This window comes from Pseudorca crassidens, chromosome 17, assembly GCF_039906515.1.
Source record: "Pseudorca crassidens isolate mPseCra1 chromosome 17, mPseCra1.hap1, whole genome shotgun sequence".
Taxonomy (NCBI): domain Eukaryota; kingdom Metazoa; phylum Chordata; class Mammalia; order Artiodactyla; family Delphinidae; genus Pseudorca; species Pseudorca crassidens.
In genome coordinates, this window is record NC_090312.1 from 46,257,798 (window position 1) to 46,277,605 (window position 19,808).

Below are 19,808 nucleotides of genomic sequence, written 5' to 3' on the forward strand. Positions count from 1 at the left end.
CTTTTCTACACCTAAATAGCAATAACTTGACTATGCATGGAAGTGATTGTGAAACTCCACACCTTTTAAAATGGTAAATCCTACTATATTACTGTCCCACTTAAACACTTCAATGCTTCCCATTGCTCTTAAAATAAAATTCAGTCTCCTTACTGGAGCCTACAAAAAACTGTAGGATTTCAGCTTTTCCTGTCTCTCCAAACTCATCTTCAGCATTCTCTTCTTGCTTTCTATTCAACCATACTGGTCTTAATCAGTTTCTGAAATATGCTAAACTTTTTCTCACCCCAGGACATTAATACCTACAGTTCCCTTTCCCTAAATACCTTTTTCCTATTCTATATCAGCATTCAGCCCTAGCTTAGATGATCCCTTTTCAAAGAGGCATTTCATCTTCAGTTATCCCATTCCAGTCAAGCTTTCTTTGCCTTTACACAGCCTCCTTTGCAGTACTTGCCTTTTGAGTCCTCTTTCTAAATACTTTTTTCTGGAATGGGTTTTCTTAATCAGCATCCCTTTCCTAATGTTCCAATTTATCTATAACGTGTATGTATACGTTATATATGTATGGGTACATATTTTTTTGTGTGTGTACATAAAAAAGCTGTTTGAAAACCTCAACTTAAATATTCTTTTATAATCTCATATTTACAAGTCCCAGTTTGAACTCATCATTTCCCTCCTTAAACCTGTTCTGCCTCTTGTGTTCCCTATCTTATGTCATCACCACCTATTCACTTGTTCACCCAATTCAGAAACCCCGAGTCACCCTAGATTCTCTTCTTATTCACTCCTTCCACCCAGTCTGTCACAAAACTATTGATTTCACTTCAGCAGCATCTCTCAGATCTATCCCTTCTTCTTTGGTACTTATCTCAGACATCATTATTTTTTATTGGAGTTATTGCAGACACCCCCAGGGAAGCCTTCTGTGGCCTGTTTAATATTGCTATATCTTACACCCCCCACACACAATCTGCCCTCCATAGTGCTGTGAGAACGACCCTTCCAATATTCAAAAACATAAGTTATGAAAGATTCAAACTTTTGATTCATGTCCACTTCTTCTGTTTCCTTTCCACACTGTTTTCCCTACTCCAACTACTGTACGCCAGACAAGTTTTCTTTTCCCTTTGCACCGTCTCTTCTTCCTTGCCTTCTTCCTCCAGCCAGCTGGAAGAAACCAAGCATAAGCTGTTCCGAAAACGGCTCTAACATTCCAAGCCTAAGGGTCAGTTTAGGCATTCCTTACACTATGCTCCCAACTTAAATCTACTCCCCTATCGCAATACTTAGCACAGCCCACAGAATTTGTTCACCAGCCCAGGGGCCCACCGGATTGTGAGCCCTGTAATTACACCCGTGTTCACCCGTGTTCCGCCTCCACGTCCCCCTAGTATAGTGGTAGTACCAAGTGGGGACTCTCAAAAATAACAGTGAAAAATTGAGTAAAAGAATAAAAGTGAAAATTAAAAATAAAGGATTCGGATTCAGATGGAGTCGCCTCAACGAAGTTTGTTCCTTTCAGGACGGCAGTCTGTGTGCGATATGTATTCCTGTCAGAAGTTAACCATTTCCCTTATTCCATAACAGCCCGAATCCTAGCACCACTTAGACTCAGGCCAGGGACAGCTGCCAGCGCCTGCGGGATCCGCCGGCAGCTCCGACGCGGGAGGGGCTCAGTCGTCAGCTCACCGGAGGCCTCGCTCATAGAGGCTGCATAGCTCACAGACGCTGCCTGGAGTCCGCCGCCCGGCATCGCGCAGACGTCTCGTCTCGCGCCTCCCCGTGTCGGGCAAGCAGGACCGCCGGCTGGGGTCCCAAAGGCACCTCGGCGAAGCCTCCGCACCACGCGCGGCTCCCGAGAGGCTGCGCCCGCCCCTCGCGCCCTGCACATCCCGAGAAACGCACGCCGCCAGTTTAACGGTTCTGCTCCCGCCGGGCTGCGCCGCGCTCTGGGCCCCAGGCGCCCGAGGCCCCGCCCCGCGCCCGCCCAACGCCCCTGGGAGCCGCCGTCTGCCCCGCCCTCGTCGCCGCCACCCTGGGCCTGGAGCGGACTCGCGGCTGCAGCTGTTCACGGACGGGCAGCCGGGCGCTCGGCCGCCGCGTCTAGGGCTGAGCGCCGCGACGCGGCTGCTTGTCCCGAAATCCTCCCGGATCTTTAGGCGGTAGGTGGCCGGGGATGACGAGCCATACGGGGACAGAAGTCAGGTCCCGGGGTGTGAGGAGGCCAGTGGACGCCGTCTCCGAGGGAGGAAACGGGGGAAGTTGAGGTGAGGGAGAGAACCTCTGGGGTCGGCGCAAATCAGGCAGGGCCTCCACAGGGTCCCCAAGGTGGTTCTTAGAGTGTGAAGGGAGCGAGCAGGTCGGAAGGAAAGGGGTGGGGGCCGGTGTGGAAAACCGGGCGAGGGGCCAGTGGCCAAGGGAATTACACTGCTGAAGGGATATTGATAAAACAAAAACAAAACAAACACATAAAAAGCCCCGAAAAGGAAGTGCACATCGCCCGCTGTCCCAGGACCTGGTCCTAGGTAGTGGGATGGTTTGAAGACTGTTTCCCATGCCCTAGAATCATCCTTACTAATTTTGGGCAACAGTTTGTTTTTGTTTTTGAGATTACTGTAGTTGTTTTTATTAATAATAAATTACATTCAATAAGAAAAGAAAACCCAGTAAGAATAAAGAAGCAAAAGACATGTGTGGTCACTTCACAGAAGGAAAGCAAATGGTTAATGAACGTATTTGAAGATGTTCTATGCAACTTGTATGTAAAGGTATTCTGTTTTACAAAAGTTGACATATAACATTATAATAGTTTCAGGTGTACAACATATTTGTATCAAAATTTTATAATTGCTGATATTTTAGCAAAACTAAAAAAAAAAAAAAACCTGAAAAAGGACAGTTACATCAGTTATGACAACCACCAACACCCATTACCTGGACAGTTTTATCCCACCTCAATGTTAAATTGTGCTTGTATTGAAAGATGCTTCACAGAGAAAACAAAAATTTTGGATCAGAAAGCATGAAATGGAAAAATATAAGGGGACACTCTAGGCTTATAACTTTTTGATATTTTAGTTTTAATTTTTCCTGCATATGGCAACACGATTTGTGGAGTATAAAGTGTCTTTCATCATGTAAGTCATAATTAGTTTATCCTGTACTCCTCTATATTTCCTTTATGTTATTTTTCATCTATCAGGTTATCAGTTTCTGCTGTTTACTTACAAGCAGCATTTGGCTTTAAGGAATCCTAACTTTGTAAAAGAGATATTTTGAAGTTGAAAATTAAGATTAAATCCTATCTGGTATAATCCTATATGGGAAATATACATGAGGTAAATGAAAGCATGGTCTTTTCACTTCTTCTCTCAGCTTATTTCTTTAATTTTATATGCTTTTATTTCTTAATTGCAGCAGAACCATCAGCAGTTTCTAAAGAAATCTAGAATTTAAGTTGTAAATTTTAAGTATAATATTCAGCTTTTAAGTATAATACATATTATGTTTCATATATCTAATCCATTCTGTGGATTAGAATGGCAGTGTACCATGTCTGCAGAGTGAGGAAAGCATAGTAATCCCACAATTTATTTAGTAGTTGAAGAAAAATTGAAAATTGAGGAAATGAAAATTGTTAGCACACACCACTTTATTCAGCAAGGTTTTATACATAAATGTTCCTTCTCATAATTAATTTTTTTTCCATACAAATAGTGTCCACATGGAATAGTGGAGAGTGAGGTGTCTTTACTTACCAAACACACAAGTTTAGAGACAAGGGCGTGAACTTTATAGTCGGAACCTCATTTCTACCAATTACTAACCGTGTGAACTTGAGCACATCTCTTATTTTTCTTAGCCTCAGGTTTCTCATCTGTAAAGTAGCTAATAATGATTTTCTACAACAGTTAATGTATGGCTCAAAATTAAATGAGATAGTATATGTAAAGCATTTAACATGTAGTAGGATCTCAAAAAATGGAGTTTTAATTAAAAAAGAATAGGATATATTGGGTAAAGAAAATTTGCCCCAATTGATCAGTATATATACTTATCTCATGGTACTATATTTTAGAAAATTTTAGGTTAATTTGTAATTTCAGAATTGGTGGGCCCTTATATTTAGTTTGATATATTTTTTTAAACAAACAACCTAAGATATAGTTAGTATTCTAGATGAAGAATAGCACTTACACAGGTTTCCTGACTTGCAAACCAGTGTTCTGTTCATACCACTTGGCATTTTAAGATGATTTGTGTAAACTTGAAAAACAACTTTAGTTAGTAACCATTTCTCAGCATGTGTTAATATAATGAATTTTTGAGACATTGGATCAAAATGTCCTTTAAAAATATTTATACCACAAAACTATATATTTACATTTCAAAGACAACTTTATGACAGGCCCACTACTTGCTACCCAATGTTGTAGGTAGGGTTATGTTTTTTTTGCAACTGTTCTTTGTAACACTTGATATCATAAATGCCTAACCTAGGTAGCTTCAAAGGAAAGGAGTTCTACATTCAATGAGTGAGCAGACATTAGAGTTTAAGATTGAAGTTATTTTATATGCTGACTGTGTCGTTCAGCTGTCTTTATTTGTAACCCAGAGAATTAGGCTTTGGTTTGTGGAGCCCTGTCCTTCATAGATTCTGATCCTAGATCAGTTTTACAATAATTGCTTATTATTGTATAAGGTAAATACTTTTCCATTAATAACACTGTTTAAGACATGATGCTGTTATATTAGTATGCATCCCAAACTTATTGCCTATAATGTCACTGTCTCTATGCAGACATAGTTTACTTTAATAATTTCCTTAACTGATGTGGATTTATGTATCTGGGGACTTTGCTGTAGTTTTCATACTACAAATTGAAAGGGTAGGTGGTACTGAAAAATCTTTTCGTTTGTTTGCTTGTTTATTTACATGTGTTGTAAAATCATATAAGAGTTCTGTAACTCCCCAACTCTTGAAAACTGTGGATTTGCATTGAATACTGGGGATTTGCATTGCTCAGCAACTGGAAAGACTTTACAACCTACCAACTCGATTTCAGCTGAGCAATGAAAAATAAAAAAGTGTGTGCCAAAGTACTCTATTGTATTCTTTTCATATGGGAAACAGGATGGAAAATTACTACTACTAGTATTAGTGTCCTAATTAAAATGGCTAGGATAAACATTAAATAATGCAATATTAGACTGTTCTTTGGTCCATATTAAAATATTCCCTTCCACATAGAAAATATTCAATAAATATTTGAAGTGGGTTTTTCTGCTACATATGCTTATAACTTTTTTTTTTCCTATTATATCAAAGTGGTGCATTAGTTTTGTTTAGAAGGTTGTTAATCACTGTGCTGAAATACCAGTTAACATACACATTACAAATCTAGATGGGTGTTAACTTAGAGTACTGGCTTGCATCTCTCCGAATTTCAAGAAAAAGTAACTATTTTGTGCTTAGTTATCATTGCTAACTTTGAGAGATTGTTTATAAATTTATGATTTTAACACTTGAATTATGTCCAAAGGCATTTTTTTAAGATGAAAGCATTTCTTTGGAGCATAAAGAAAGTGATTAACCCTATTTTATACTTAGGGAAACAGTCACTTAGACCAACCTCTGCTTAAAATCATGGGTTACAATCAATTTCTGGATGAGCAAGTGCAAAATCAGGTGGAGTTTTACTTTTGACTTTGTCTTGATAGGTATCAAAATTTGGAAAGCTTTTGGTCCATTCAGGCATCAGAAGATTTTCATTAAATAGGAGGTATTTAAATTTATAGATTTATTTAGTAAAACTAATTATGTTGCAGCTACTAAGATACAAAGATAAATAAAGCCTAGTTTTTTTGGCTTAAACTAACTCACAGTCTAACCAATTAGGCATATAATAGATTTTTTGTATGATACATTTTAGAAAAATTAATAGGCAAAATATTGGGTTGGTCAAAAATTCATTCAGCTTTTTCATAAGAAGTCATGGAAAAACCCGAATGAACTTTTTGGCCAACCCAATACAATATGGACCACTGGAGGAAGAAAGAAAAATCATTATTGTTGCTACCACTATTGTTATTTTACTATCAACTATTTGTTAGGAACTAGAGAACTTCATGTGAACCAGTTTATTTAATGTTAGCGTTGAGACATGAGGATCCTTTCCACGGAAGTAGAGGGAACTTGACCTTGGCTTTGAAGGATGAATAGCAATTTGGGAGAAGAGCAGCAGGGAGAGTGAGGGAACTCCAAACAGAGCACCTGAATATATATGATGAAAGAAAATAACATTTATGAATTCAACAACTTATTGAACGTGTACTGTGTATTAGACACTGTGCTAGCCATTAGAGATATACCTGAGTGATAGAGCTATAATTTTATAGTCAGATAATAGGTATTTGAAACTAATGCAACACACTGGAAGAGGATACAGGGGTGATTTATGAGCACATAAGAAGGGTACTTAATGAAACTTGGACAGTTCTGCCTGTGTGGGAGGTGGAAAGAGAATATGGGGCTAGCTTGATCATAGCATCTTGTCCAAAAGCATGGGGATGAGCATACCCATCACTTTTTAGACTCATGACCTTGGGCAAGTTACCTGATTTCCCTAAGCCTTCTCTGTAAAATGAGGATAAAAAAATGATAAAATTAACATTTATTTAACTTTTACTATGTACCAGGCATTGTGCTAATGCTTTATACAGATTTTCTTTTTTAGTCTTCACATCAAACTTAGGAGATAGGGGTTATTGTTTTCCATAATTACATAACTAAGTGGTGGAGCTATGATAAGAACCTAGGTAGGCTGACCCAAGACCTGAGCTCTAGCTGTTAATAGTGCCTAATTTATAAAGTTGTTCTGAATATTAAATAATATGACATAGGTAAGTGGTTTACTGTGTATGACACATGGATGTTGGGTCCTGTTTCTGTTAATAATTCAGGAGGTGATGGGGTACTGAAGTTTTTTAAGCAGGTATGTGTGTAAGGAGATCATAGTTTGGAGACTATATTCACCCATTTATTCAGCAGATGCTTGTTTTACACCTACTTTGGATCCAGTCCAAGTACTGAGTTAGTTGTAGGGGACACAGGAGGAATGAAAATATTGTTCCTCACTTTAAGAAGACTCTGTTCCTCACTTTTGCCTAGTATGGAAGACAAATCAGCCATTATAGTGTGGTATATAGTATAGTATAGTACAGTGTTCTCTAAGTGGCATGATAAGGGCATATTCACTGTGTCCCAGGTACATAGGTACATAGGGAGAGGGAGTATTTAAATCAGTCTAGGTGTTCAGGGAGATGAATTAAGAACTACTATGGAACTAAAAGAGTAGTGGTGGGAGTAAAGAAAATATATTTTAGAGATATTTTGGAAGTAGAATGGATAGGAATTAGAGACTGATTATGGTGTGGGGGCTCTAATATAGACAAATTTAAGGTGTCTTTAACTGAGGGTGATATGAGGGAGTTGGTGATGACTTAAGGAATACAGGAGGAGGGACATCTTTGGAGTCAAAGTAATGAATTTGATTTTTTTTTATAGTAATAGCATGTATTTAGCACTTGCCTTGTGCCAAGTAGTGTTTTTTTTCTTCTTAACATCTTTATTGGAGTATAATTGTTTTACATTGTTGTGTTAATTTCTGCTGTATAACAAAGTGAATCAGCTATACGTATACATATATCCCCGTATCCTCTCCCTCTTGCATCTCCCACCCACCCTCCCTATCCCACCCCTCTAGGGGGACACAAAGCACTAAGCTGATCTCCCTGTGCTATGCGGCTGCTTCCCACTAGCTATTTTACATTTGGTAGTGTATATATGTGAATGCCACTCTCTCACTTTGTCCCAGCTTACCCTTCCCCCTCCCCGTGTCTTCAAGTCCGTTCTCTACATCTGCATCTTTATTCCTGTCCTGTCCCTAGGTTCTTCAGAACCTTTTTTTTAGATTCCATATATATGTGTTAGCATATGGTATTTTTCTCTTTCTGACTTACTTCACTCTGTATGACAGACTCTAGGTCTGTCCACCTCACCACAAATAACTCAATTTCATTTCTTTTTATGGCTGAGTAATATTCCATTGTATATATGTACCACATGTTCTTTATCTATTCATCTGTCGATGGGCGCTCAGGTTGCTTCCACGTCCTGGCTATTGTAAATAGTACTGCAATTTTGGATATGTTAAACTTGAGGTACCTATAGTAAAATATAAATGGAAATATCTTTTGGCAATTAGAAAGATAAAACTGGAATTTAAAAGAGAGGTAGATGCTGGATGTGTAAATTAGGGCATATTTATCATGCAGATAGGTATTTGCAATCATAAGAATAGATGAGAGTAGCTAAGAGGACCAAAGCCAAATTTGGACGAATCCCTAAGTTTATTTGGAGAAAAGTAGGAATCAGCTAAGGAAGTTAGAAGAGGCAGTCAAAGAAATAGGAAACAAAACTTAAAGAAAAGAGTCAGGAGAGTTAAGGGAGGAAAATGTTTTAAAGAGGGAATATTCAGTTGTGACAGATGCTGTAAAGGGGTCTATGGTTTGTTGCATGTTATTTTAAATGCTTTGTTTTGTGTTTTCCACCTTAACTTATAAAATAGTTCTCTTCAAATGAATGTCGTGGTTATTTGTATATATGTTAAAGCAACTTGATTATCTTGTCTAGAAGATAAAATGTATTTTTCCCGCCTAAAGTATGGAACCTCAAGGTCTTTGAGACAATGGAAACCAAAAAATTGATTGGTAAACCACTTCAACCAGCAAGACCTGTTCGTCATCTGACTTCTCCTCCTGGTGAGTAATCTAGGGTACACATTTTAAAAAATTAATTGGTTAATGGCTAATTAGTATTTGAAAGGCCAAATAATATATAAATAATATGTATATACAATATATAAGTAAATAAATATATAAATGGTGGATGTTTAAAAAATAATGAAAACCAATGGTCTCCACTGTTTGAAGAATTTAGAAGTATTACCAAAGAGAAGGATTCTTTTTTTATTGAAATATAGTTGATTTACAATATTGTGTTAGTTTCAGGTATACAGTAATGATTCAGTTATATACATATATATATATATATATCTCTTCAGATTATTTCCATTATAGGTTATTATAAGATTGAATATAGTTAATTGTGCTATACAGCAAATCTTTGTTGCTTATCTATTTTGTGTATAGTAGTTTGTATCTGTTAATCCCGTACTCCTAATTTATCCCTCTGCTCCTCCCTTTCCCATTTGGTAATCATAAGTTTATTTTCTATGTCTGTGAGTCTGTTTTATAATAGATTCATTTGTATTATTTTTTAGATTCCACATGTAAATGGTATCATATATTTATCTTTGTCTGATTTACTTCACTAAGTATAATATTTTCTAGGTCCATTCATGTTGCTGCAAATGGCACTATTTCATGCTTTTTTATGGCTAATATTCCATTGTGTATATATCACATCTTCTGTTGATGGGAACTTGGGTTGTTTCCATATCTTAGCTATTGTAAATAGTGCTGCTATGAACATTGGGATGCATGTATCTTTTTGAATTAGAAATTTTGTCTTTTCTGGATATATACCCAGGAGTGGGATTGCTAGATCATATGTTAACTCTATTTTTAGTTTTTAAGGACCCTCCATACTGTTTTCCATAATGGCTGCACCCATTTACATTCCCACCAACAGTGTAGGAGGGTTCCCTTTTCTCCACACCCTCTCCAGCAATTATTATTTGTAGGCTTTTTTTTTTTTTGGTGTGGTATGCCGGCCTCTCACTGCTGTGGCCTCTCCCATTGTGGAGTACAGGCTCCGGACACATAGACTCAGCGGCCATGGCTCATGGGCCCAGCCGTTCTGCAGCAAGTGGGATCCTCCCGGACCGGGGCACGAACCCGTGTCCCCTGCATCGGCAGGCGGACTCTCAACCACTGCGCCACCAAGGAAGCCCTATTTGTAGACTTTTTGATGATGGCCATTCTGACCTGTGTGAGATGATACCTCATTGTGGTTTTGACTTACATTAAGAAAATTCTTAATGGTCTACCAGACCAGCAAAGGTGGGAAGAACCTGTGTATTTTTTTTGCCTGAGAGCAACTTGTGTATCTTTTTTTTTCATGTCTCATTTTCATGGTTAACAACTGGCTTCTGCTCAGAATGATACTCTCAATACAAATTGTGTCCTGTGATTATGATCACTGCAGAGCAGTCATCTGGAGAGAGCATTAGACTTTAAAAAATATACCTAATTGAAAAAAAATTAGTACCAAGCAACACTTACAGATTAAGGCTGTGCTTGAACTGGAACATAAAATCTAATTTTTCAGGAAATCTAAATTTTCTAAAATATTTTCTTTTGCCCATAAAACTAAACTTTTGGACAAATTCTTGAAATACTTGGTATTTAATTTCTAAATTTTTTATTATTATTTTCATTACTAGTATGTATATTTATATTTTATGTATATTTGTCTATACATATATACATAAAATATAAAAGTTATTTAAATTCTGTTTAGTCCATGTGTTCAACTGAATAACTGGCTACTTAGAAAAGGGAAAATGTAGCCCTTTTACTGGGTACAAAGATGAATCAGAAAATATAGAAATGACACAGCTCCTCAGTCCTCCATTTTTTCTCCTATCTTTGGTTCCTACAAAGAAGATTGTCTCTACTTTGGTAATGTTTCCTTTGAAGATGGCTGTGACTTAGGACAGACAAAATGAAATTAAGGGATCTTCTGGACCATAGTTTAGCAATGCTGAAGCTGTATCCTTCTGGTGCACTGAAGAAGCAGTTGTGTAGGGCGAAGTCTCAGATTTTTTCCTAAAGCGAGGGAAATAAAACCATTGGCAGCCGCTTCTTTCTGTGACTAGCCTTTTTACAGTACTCGTCCCTCCCTCATTTGTACAGGTTCAGTTTTCCACTGATCCTTTCCCTTGAAGGCTATTTCAGGGGTAGGTAGGAGTGGGCTGGTAGCCCTGATCTCTCATTTAATTATATCCTCTTAAGATCTGGACAGGAGTAGGGGTTTATTAAGCAGAAAAGTTAAGTAAATCAGAAATTAATTTTAGCCTTTCTCAGCATACTTCTGTACTCTCTGGACAACTCACATCCTCAAAGAAATCTACTTTTTCTTCAAGACCCAGATTGAATTATTTCTTTCGTGAAGCCTTAGTTGATACCCCCAAAGCCCACTCTACTCTCCCCTGGTATCTTCTCTGTACCTGTCACATAACTTATTTTTATTATAGTCATTATTTATGAGCTTCTTTTTTAAAAATAAGCTATGAACTCTTTTATCTCTGAGCTTTTTTCATGCTTATAAACCCACTTCCTAACATGGTGGCTGACATTTCATTGTGTTGAGTAAATGAACTATCAGAAAACATTTCAAAACAGTGCCTAGAATATCCTAGGTACTTAAGGTTTTTAGGTGGTGGTATACCATTTATTGAAGTAATAGATATTTAAAACTTTTTTTTTTTTTCTCTCCTAACAGGAACAGTATTCCCTTTCAACTTCCAAAACGAATATCCATGCAACACCCAGTACTTACAAAGTGGAGTTAGCAGAGTAAGTCTTAGAAGTTATGATAAAATAAAGCATTACGACTGGAAAGTAACATTTGTTAGATGGCTGTTGTGTGCCAGGTACTATACTAAGTGCTTTATATACTTTTTAAAAGTTATGATCTATTTCAAGCATATATTAAAGAGAATAAACACTTATTAATACCCATTGCTCACCGTTTTCAAATCTAAATATTTTATTTTATTTGTTTTAGAAAATGTTAAAGCAAAAAACCTTACAGGTAAAATTTTAAAAACCTATATATCCCTGCACCGTCCCATTTCCTTCCCATACTTCCCCAAAATAACTGTCCTCAATTTATTATTGTTTTCGTGAATGTATTAGTACTTTTGCTATAACAAATAGAATTGTTTTAACTGTTCTACAATTTTATATAAATAATATTTTACCTACACATATTCTGCTATGTTTTTTCACATTTAGGTTTATATTTAAAATTTTCTAATTTAATTTTTTGACTAAATAAAATAGTCACAAATTTAAAAATTCAAAATATACAAAATGACATTTAGTGAAGTTTCCCTCCAATCTCTATCCCCCGGTCACCTATTTCCTCTGATCAGAAGTAACCATTGTACCCCTTTCTTATCTAGAAACTTTCAGAAATACATTATGCATAGACAAGCATAAATATATTTACAAATGGAATACTAGGCAACTGTTAAAATGAGTAAAGCAGTTCAATATGTGCTGATACAGAATAATCTCTTTATATATATATATTAAGCTACCACATTTCTTGTTCCATTTTCTGTCATGGGCATGACACTTGTTTCTGTTTTATAATAGAAATAGAAATATTTTATAATAAATGCTACAATAAACACCCATCTATATGTTATGTTTAATACATGTTTGAGAGGTTCTCAGTAGTATAAACCTGGAGTAGAATTGCTATATACTGTCAAATTTCTCTCCAAAGTGATTTGTACAAGCAATGCATGAAGTACTCTGATTTTTCTGCATCCTTACCCTGTTATTGTCAGACTTTCACTCTTTTTTTTTTTTTTGCGGTACGCGGGCCTCTCACTGTTGTGGCCTCTCCCGTTGCGGAGCACAGGCTCCGGACGTGCAGGCTCAGCGGCCATGGCTCACGGGCCCAGCCGCTCCGCGGCATGTGGGATCTTCCCGGACCGGGGCACGAACCCATGTCCCCTGCATCGGCAGGCGGACTCTCAACCACTGCGCCACCAGGGAAGCCCGTGACTTTCACTCTTTTTTCATGTTTAATGGGTGAGAAATGTATCTTGTCGGTTTTAATTTTTAATTCTTTATTACTTTGAGTGCAGCATCTTTTCTTATGTTTAATTTGGCCATTTGGTTTTTCTCTTTTGTGAATTATCAGTTCATATCATTTGCCCATTTCTCTTTGTCTATGAGAGAATTGTTTTGTGTGTGTGTTTTTTTCAAACTTTAAAATTTTAATGTAGTCATATTTTAAATTTTTTATGATTTCATTCTTTGTGTCATTGTTTATGAAGTTTTCTCATCCCTAAGATCAAAGGATATTTTTCCTACATATTCTTCAAAAAGATTTAAAGTTTTGCTTTAATATTTAAGTGTATAGTCTACCTGAAGTTAATTTTTGTATGATATAGATAGAAATCTATTTTTTTCATATAGAAGACCAGTTGTAAAGCACAATTCATTGAATGATCTATTCTTTCCATTCAGATTTATGCCATCTTTACTGTATAAGTTTTCAGATAAATAGGGCCTGTTTCTGGACTCTTAATTCTTTTCCATTGATCTATTTGTGTATCTCTGTGTCAGTACCATGATATCTTAATTACACTTGCTTTATATTAATTTTTTAAGCCATTGTAATGTTTTGTTTTATCTGTTCCAGTAGTTAGCATTTCCCTAATTAATACAATAATAATATTCATACCTCTCTTTGGAACCCTTGACCTTCTTTTAGAAACTTTATAAGTAAAAAGGAGTATATTAATATTGTAAATTTTATAGAGAAAAATCAGTTAATTAGATATACTTCTAAGTTTAAAATTTTGTCTGCTGCTTCAGTTATAATGCAAAAGTGACCAGACTCTACGTCAGAGATATATCACATAATTTATAATGAAGGACACTTTTTACTAACTCTCTGTATTTTTTTAAACCAACTTTATTGAGGTATAATTTACATACAGAAAAATGAACCCATTTGTTCAAAGAGTTTTGATAAATATATACCTCATGTAACTAACCCCACAATGAAGCTATAGAGCTGTAGTTTCATCTTCCCCCAAAATACTCTTTTATTCCTTTATAGTCATTCACCATCCCCACTTCCACTAATCCTAGTGCTCCCTCCTCCAGGCATCTGCTGATCTGCTTTCTTTAACTATACATTAGTTTTGGCTGCTCTAAAATTTCATATAAATGAAATCACACAGTCTATATTCTTTGGTGTTAAATTTTTTTTTGCGGTACGCGGGCCTCTCACTGTTGTGGCCTCTCCCGTTGCGGAGCACAGGCTCTGGACGCGCAGGCTCAGCGGCCATGGCTCACAGGCTTAGCCGCTCTGCGGCATGTGGGATCTTCCCAGACCGGGGCACAAACCCATGTCCCCTGCATTGGCAGGCACTCTCAACCACTGCACCACCAGGGAAGCCCTGGTGTTAGATTTTTTTTGCTCAGCATAATGTTTTTGAGATTCTTCCATGTCCTTGTAGATAGCAGTAGTTGGTTTGTTTTTAATTTGGAATAGTATTCTGCTGTGTGAATATAGGACAATTTATTTATTCCTCAGTTGATGGACATTGGATTGTATCTAGTTTTGGGATATTATGAATAATGCTGCTGTGGATAATTGTGTTCACGTCTTTGTGCGGACATGCACACAATACCCAGGAGTGGAATTGACGGATCATACGTTAAGTTGGTTTAGAAACTGCCAAAATGTTTTCCAAAGTGGTTGTACCTTCTTACATTCCCACTAGTAGTGTGTGAGGTACCAGTTGCTTCACATCCTTGTCAACACTTGGTATAGTCAGTCTTCATTTTTAGCCATTTTAGTGTGTGAGTAGTTGTATCTCATCGTATTTTATATTTGCATTTTCCTAATAATTAATGAGATTGAGCATTTTATCATGAGTTTATTTATCATCTGTAGTTTTCTTTTTGGTGTCTGTTCAGATCCTTTGCATGTTTCTAATATTTGAGTTGTCTTTTTATTCTTTTATTTTAAAAAATTATTTTAAAAGATAATATACAAAAGCAAATCACTATATCCTATATGTGTGAATTTATTTCTAAACTCTATTATGTTCTACTGATTTATATGTCTCTTTTTTTCTATTGAGATATAATTGACATATAATGTGTAAGTTTAAGGTATAGAATGTGATGATTTAATACATGTGTATGTTGTAAAATGTTTACCACAATGGGTTCAGTTAACATATCCTTCATTTCACATAATCACTATTTTGTTGTTGTTGTTTTGTTGTAGTGAGAACATTAAGATATACCCTCTTAGCAGCTTTCAATATACAATATAGTATTGTCAACTATAGTTATCATGCTATATACTAGATTCCCTATATGTCTATCTCTTGGTCACCATCACACTTTACAGACTGCTGTAGCTTTCTGATAAGTCTTGAAATCAAGTAATGAAAGTTCATTAACTTTATTCTTTTTCAAATTTGTTATTCTGGGTCCTCTGCATTTCCATATAAGTTTTAAATGAGGCTGTCAATTTCTACAAAAGAGCCTATTGGAATTTTGATTGAGTTTAAAAATTAATTTGAAAAGAATTAACATCTTAATTTTGAGTTTTTGATCCATAAACATGACATTTCTCTCTGTGCTTTGGTTTTTTCAGCATAGGGGTCTTGAGCATCTTTTGTCAAATTTATAAGCATTTTGTATTTTTTGATACTATTGTTAAGTGGTATTTTTTGTAAATTTCAAATTCCACATCTTGGATACTAGGATATAGAAATACTATTGATTTTTGTATATTGACCTTGCTAAACTCACTTAGATCTCATAGCCTTTTTGTAGTGTATTCCCTCCCATTCTTGCTCTACTGTCATAATTTTACTTTAGCTTGTGCTATAAATACACAGCACATTGCTACTATTTTTGCTTTTGTATATTATATTTTAAAATAATTTTTTAAAATAAAAGAATTAATTTTATTTTACCTTCATTTATTCCATTTCCAGCACTCTTAATTTCTTTGTGTAAATCCATGTTTATTACTGGTATTATCTTTCTTCTGCCTGAACAACTTCTTTTAATCTGTTTTTTTAAATTATTACCTCATAAATAAGCACTTGAAAACTTTGGCTTAACAACAACTTATTATCTTTCATGGGTCTGTGGGCTGACTGGTCTTAGGTGACCATTTCTCAAAGATGTGGTTGCAATCAGATAACATCTAGGTCTGGAGTGCTTTAAAGTCTTGACTGGACTGGATGGCCAGATGGCTCACTCACATGGCAGGTAGTTAATGCTGGCTGTTGGTTTAGAGTTTAGCTGCCCCTGTAGACTGGAAGGGGCACCTACAAATGACCTCACCAAATGGCTTGGGCTCTTTACAGCACCACATCTGGATTTCAAGACTAAGGCCTGGAAACCAGCAGGGGCCTGTCATATTAGATTGGTCTGAGCAATCATAGAGCTTGCTCAGATTCAAGGGGAGGAGATAAAAGAATGTCAAGAATTTGTGGCCATCTTTGATCTGTTGAAGAATAATATGAATTTCCCTTCATCTGTATTACCAATTCATGGCCTTCACCCATTCTTTTTATTTATTTATTTATTTATATTTTTTAATTAAAAAAAAGCTTTATTGGGGTATAGTTGTTTTACAACGTTGTGTTAGTTTCTGCTTTATAGCGAGTGAAGTGGAGTTCCCTGTGCTATACATCAGGGTCTCATTAGTTATCTATTTTACATGTATTAGTATATATATATATGTCAATCCCAATCTCCCAATTCATCCCACTTCCTCCTTCCCCCTTGGTGTCCATACATTTGTTCTCTACAACTGTGTCTCTGTTTCTGCCTTAGAAACACGTTCATCTGTACCATTTTTCTAGATTTTCTCTTTCTGACTTACTTCACTCTGTATGGCAGTCTCTAGGTCTGTCCATGTCTCTACAAATGACCCAATTTCGTTCCTTTTTTATGGCTGAGTAATATTCCATTGCATATATGTGCCAGTCTCAGAGACCTCTGGGACAATATTAAATGCACCATTCTTTTTTAAGGCTTTTTTCCCCATTGTTTCCTAGGAGCTCCTTTATACTACAGAAATTAGTTCTTTATGAGTTACAGTATTTTTCCGGTTTACATTTTGCCTTTTGAGAGTGTTTATAAATCTTACTCTTTAAATTTTCATCCTAGGAATGGATGTTGATATGAATTTGTCTCTTCCTGTTCTCCTTCCTTATCTCAGTGGTGTACATTTGTTTAAGATAAGTGACAGGGTCTGGGAACATTTTTGCTATAAAAATGAAAAGGCTAAATAGAATATCTAGGTGTGCAGAGTGGGTATTTCACCACAAATTGCAAAGAACCTTGACTTGAAAAAAAAATGGTGTTTATTTTGCTTTACTCAAGCCTAGTCAACATTTTTCGTTTCCTAAACTAGCCATATTATCCCATGTTTTGCAGCTCAAAGGCTGCTTTTCTTCCATAAACATTCATTTTTCACCGGTCAGCCAGCCTAACTCCTATTAATCCTGTAAGTGTTGTTTAAGCATCACTTCCTATGTAAAGTGTTTCCTGAAATTTCTAAGTCAAATTTGATACCCCTTCCTTCCATTGCACCTTCTGCATATCGTTATTATAGAACTTCTGAAGTTTTATTGTCATTTAGTGTTTTATTTTTCTGTCTACCTTTTAGTTTGTGATCCCTCCAGAAACATATACTGGAATGTCATGTTCATCTTTTTTTTTTTTTTTTTTTGCGGTACGTGGGCCTCTTACTGTTGTGGCCTCTCCTGTTGCGGAGCACAGGCTCCAGATGCGCAGGCTCAGTGGCCATGGCTCACAGGCCTAGCCACTCTGTGGCACGTGGGATCTTCCCAGACCGGGCACGAGCCCGTGTCCCCTGCATCAGCAGGCGGACTCTCAACCACTGCGCCACCAGGGAAGCCCTATGTTCATCTTTGTATTCCCAATACAAAGCACAGTGCCAGTCATGTAGTAGGCACTCTGTGTTTGTTAAATGAGTGGGTTTAATAGGGCCACTGCTATCCATTTGGTGCCTTTACAAGAATTAGAAGAAGAACAAAAAATTATATAAAAATACAGATTTTGTTAGAATAAGATACCTTGCTGCCACCTGCTAGGATATCTGCCACATCTGTGCTGTGAATGGTACCCCTTTAGATCCACATTCTTCATGACTATATGCAGTAGCCCTGAGTTTCAAAAGCTAGCTTGACTACCTCTTATCTATGTACTTTTGGATTTGTTACTAAACACTTTTTGTCTTGATTTCCCTTGCCTGTAACATGGTGATCATAACACTTTCTTTATTTCCTTGTAAGATTATGACAGTTAAATGAGATAAGACATAGATAATCACCTTATAAAATTTTAGTAGGTGTACTTTCTTACATGCTATGAAAGATTTGAAATAATCTACATTTTCAGTTGTTAATATGTGCAGGCATGACAAAGTAAATTTACTTTTTTTCAGCTTTATTGAGATATGATTGACAAATACAAATTTAATCTATTTAGGTTGAACAACATGATTTTTTTTAAAAGTTATGCAACCTGATGATGTAATATACATACATATTGTGATATGATTACCACAATCAAATTAATTAACACACACAATTTATATGGAAACACAAAAGACCCCAAATAGCCAAAGCAATCTTGAGAAAGAAAAATGGAGGTGGAGGAATCAGGTGTCCTGACTTCTGACTATACTACAAAGCTACAGGAATCAAAACAGTATGCTACTGGCACAAAAACAGAAATATAGATCAATGGAACAGGATAGAAAGTCCAGAGATAAATCCACGCACCTATGGTCACCTAATCTATGACAAAGGAGGCAAGCCTATACAATGGAGAAAAGACAGTCTCTTCAATAAGTGTTGCTGGGAAAACTGGACAGCAACATGTAAAAGAGTGAAATTGGAACACTCCCTAACACCATACACAAAAATAAACTAAAAATGGATTAAAAACACAGTGTTAGATAAAATTTTAAAATCTTAGATAAAAAGTGTATTTTCTTCTTTCAATAGTGTAAGACGAGTGGAATGCAAGCCTTTTCTCAAGGTCTTAATGAACAACAACATCAGTCTCCAGTTAAAAAAGGTAAATTTTTATCATAATTCTCAACTTTCATAAGAGAGTTTTAGCACTCATGTAAAGTTAATATTTGCTTAGCTGCAAACCTTAGGTACATAAGAAATTTTATTACATTCTTTTGGTTGATTTCTGTCTATATTTGGTTATAGGTTTGACTGCTCTAAAGGGGAGACCACAATAACAGTGACTGAAACAAGATAGAAGTTTATTTCTGTATCTTCTGTATCATGTAAAATTTTGAGCTGGTGTACTCATTCTGGTTTGTGAAGTTGCTACCAGCCCCTGTATTATACTGTCCTATGGCTTTACCATCCTCAATACATGGCTTCTATCTTATTGCACAAGATGAATGCCTCTGCTCCAGCCACATGTCCCCTCTCTAGCCATCAGGAAGGAAGGAGGAAGAAAGTTCTAAAAAGTATCACCCAGAAGTTGCATATATAACTTCTATTTAATTTCTCATTGGCCAGAACTTAGTCATGCTGTACAAAGCAGACTGGAAAATATAATCTTTAGTTTTCCAGCCAGCTAATTCTATTGCTGAAGCAGAAAGGAAGAATTGCTCTTGCGAAGAACAAGTAGTCTTTCCCACACCAGCTACTTTTTAATAAAGTAAAGATTATTTATTAATTTAGTTTCCAAATTTTTGTCAACCAATCTGTGTATGTAATTTAAAAGTTACAAGTTATAAAAAATACTCTATTAGCATTTTCTTCTAGTATTTAACTCCATATTCTAAAGAAAATATTTAAATTGTTTCCATATTTCTCATTTTTTATATTATATTTTGAAAGCGTCTTTTGGAAAATGAGAATTTATGTCTTTCACATCAGTCCCCTCACTTCTTCAACCCTTCTATCTACCCCCTCCCCATCACATAGTTA

The 19,808-nt window shown here is 36.3% G+C and overlaps 1 protein-coding gene across 1 annotated transcript in view; it reads left to right on the forward strand.

The window, feature by feature from the left end:
- The first annotated feature begins 2,012 nt into the window (after positions 1–2,012).
- The window catches only part of C17H8orf88 (chromosome 17 C8orf88 homolog), a 40,363-nt gene continuing 22,567 nt past the window's right edge, over positions 2,013–19,808 (forward strand). Inside the window, exons 1-4 of the mRNA XM_067711805.1 lie at positions 2,013–2,168; positions 8,731–8,829; positions 11,537–11,610; positions 18,858–18,930. Coding sequence (XP_067567906.1) covers positions 8,757–8,829; positions 11,537–11,610; positions 18,858–18,930 — 220 coding nt within the window. The 5' untranslated portion in view covers positions 2,013–2,168; positions 8,731–8,756. The remainder of the gene's footprint in view (positions 2,169–8,730; positions 8,830–11,536; positions 11,611–18,857; positions 18,931–19,808) is intronic.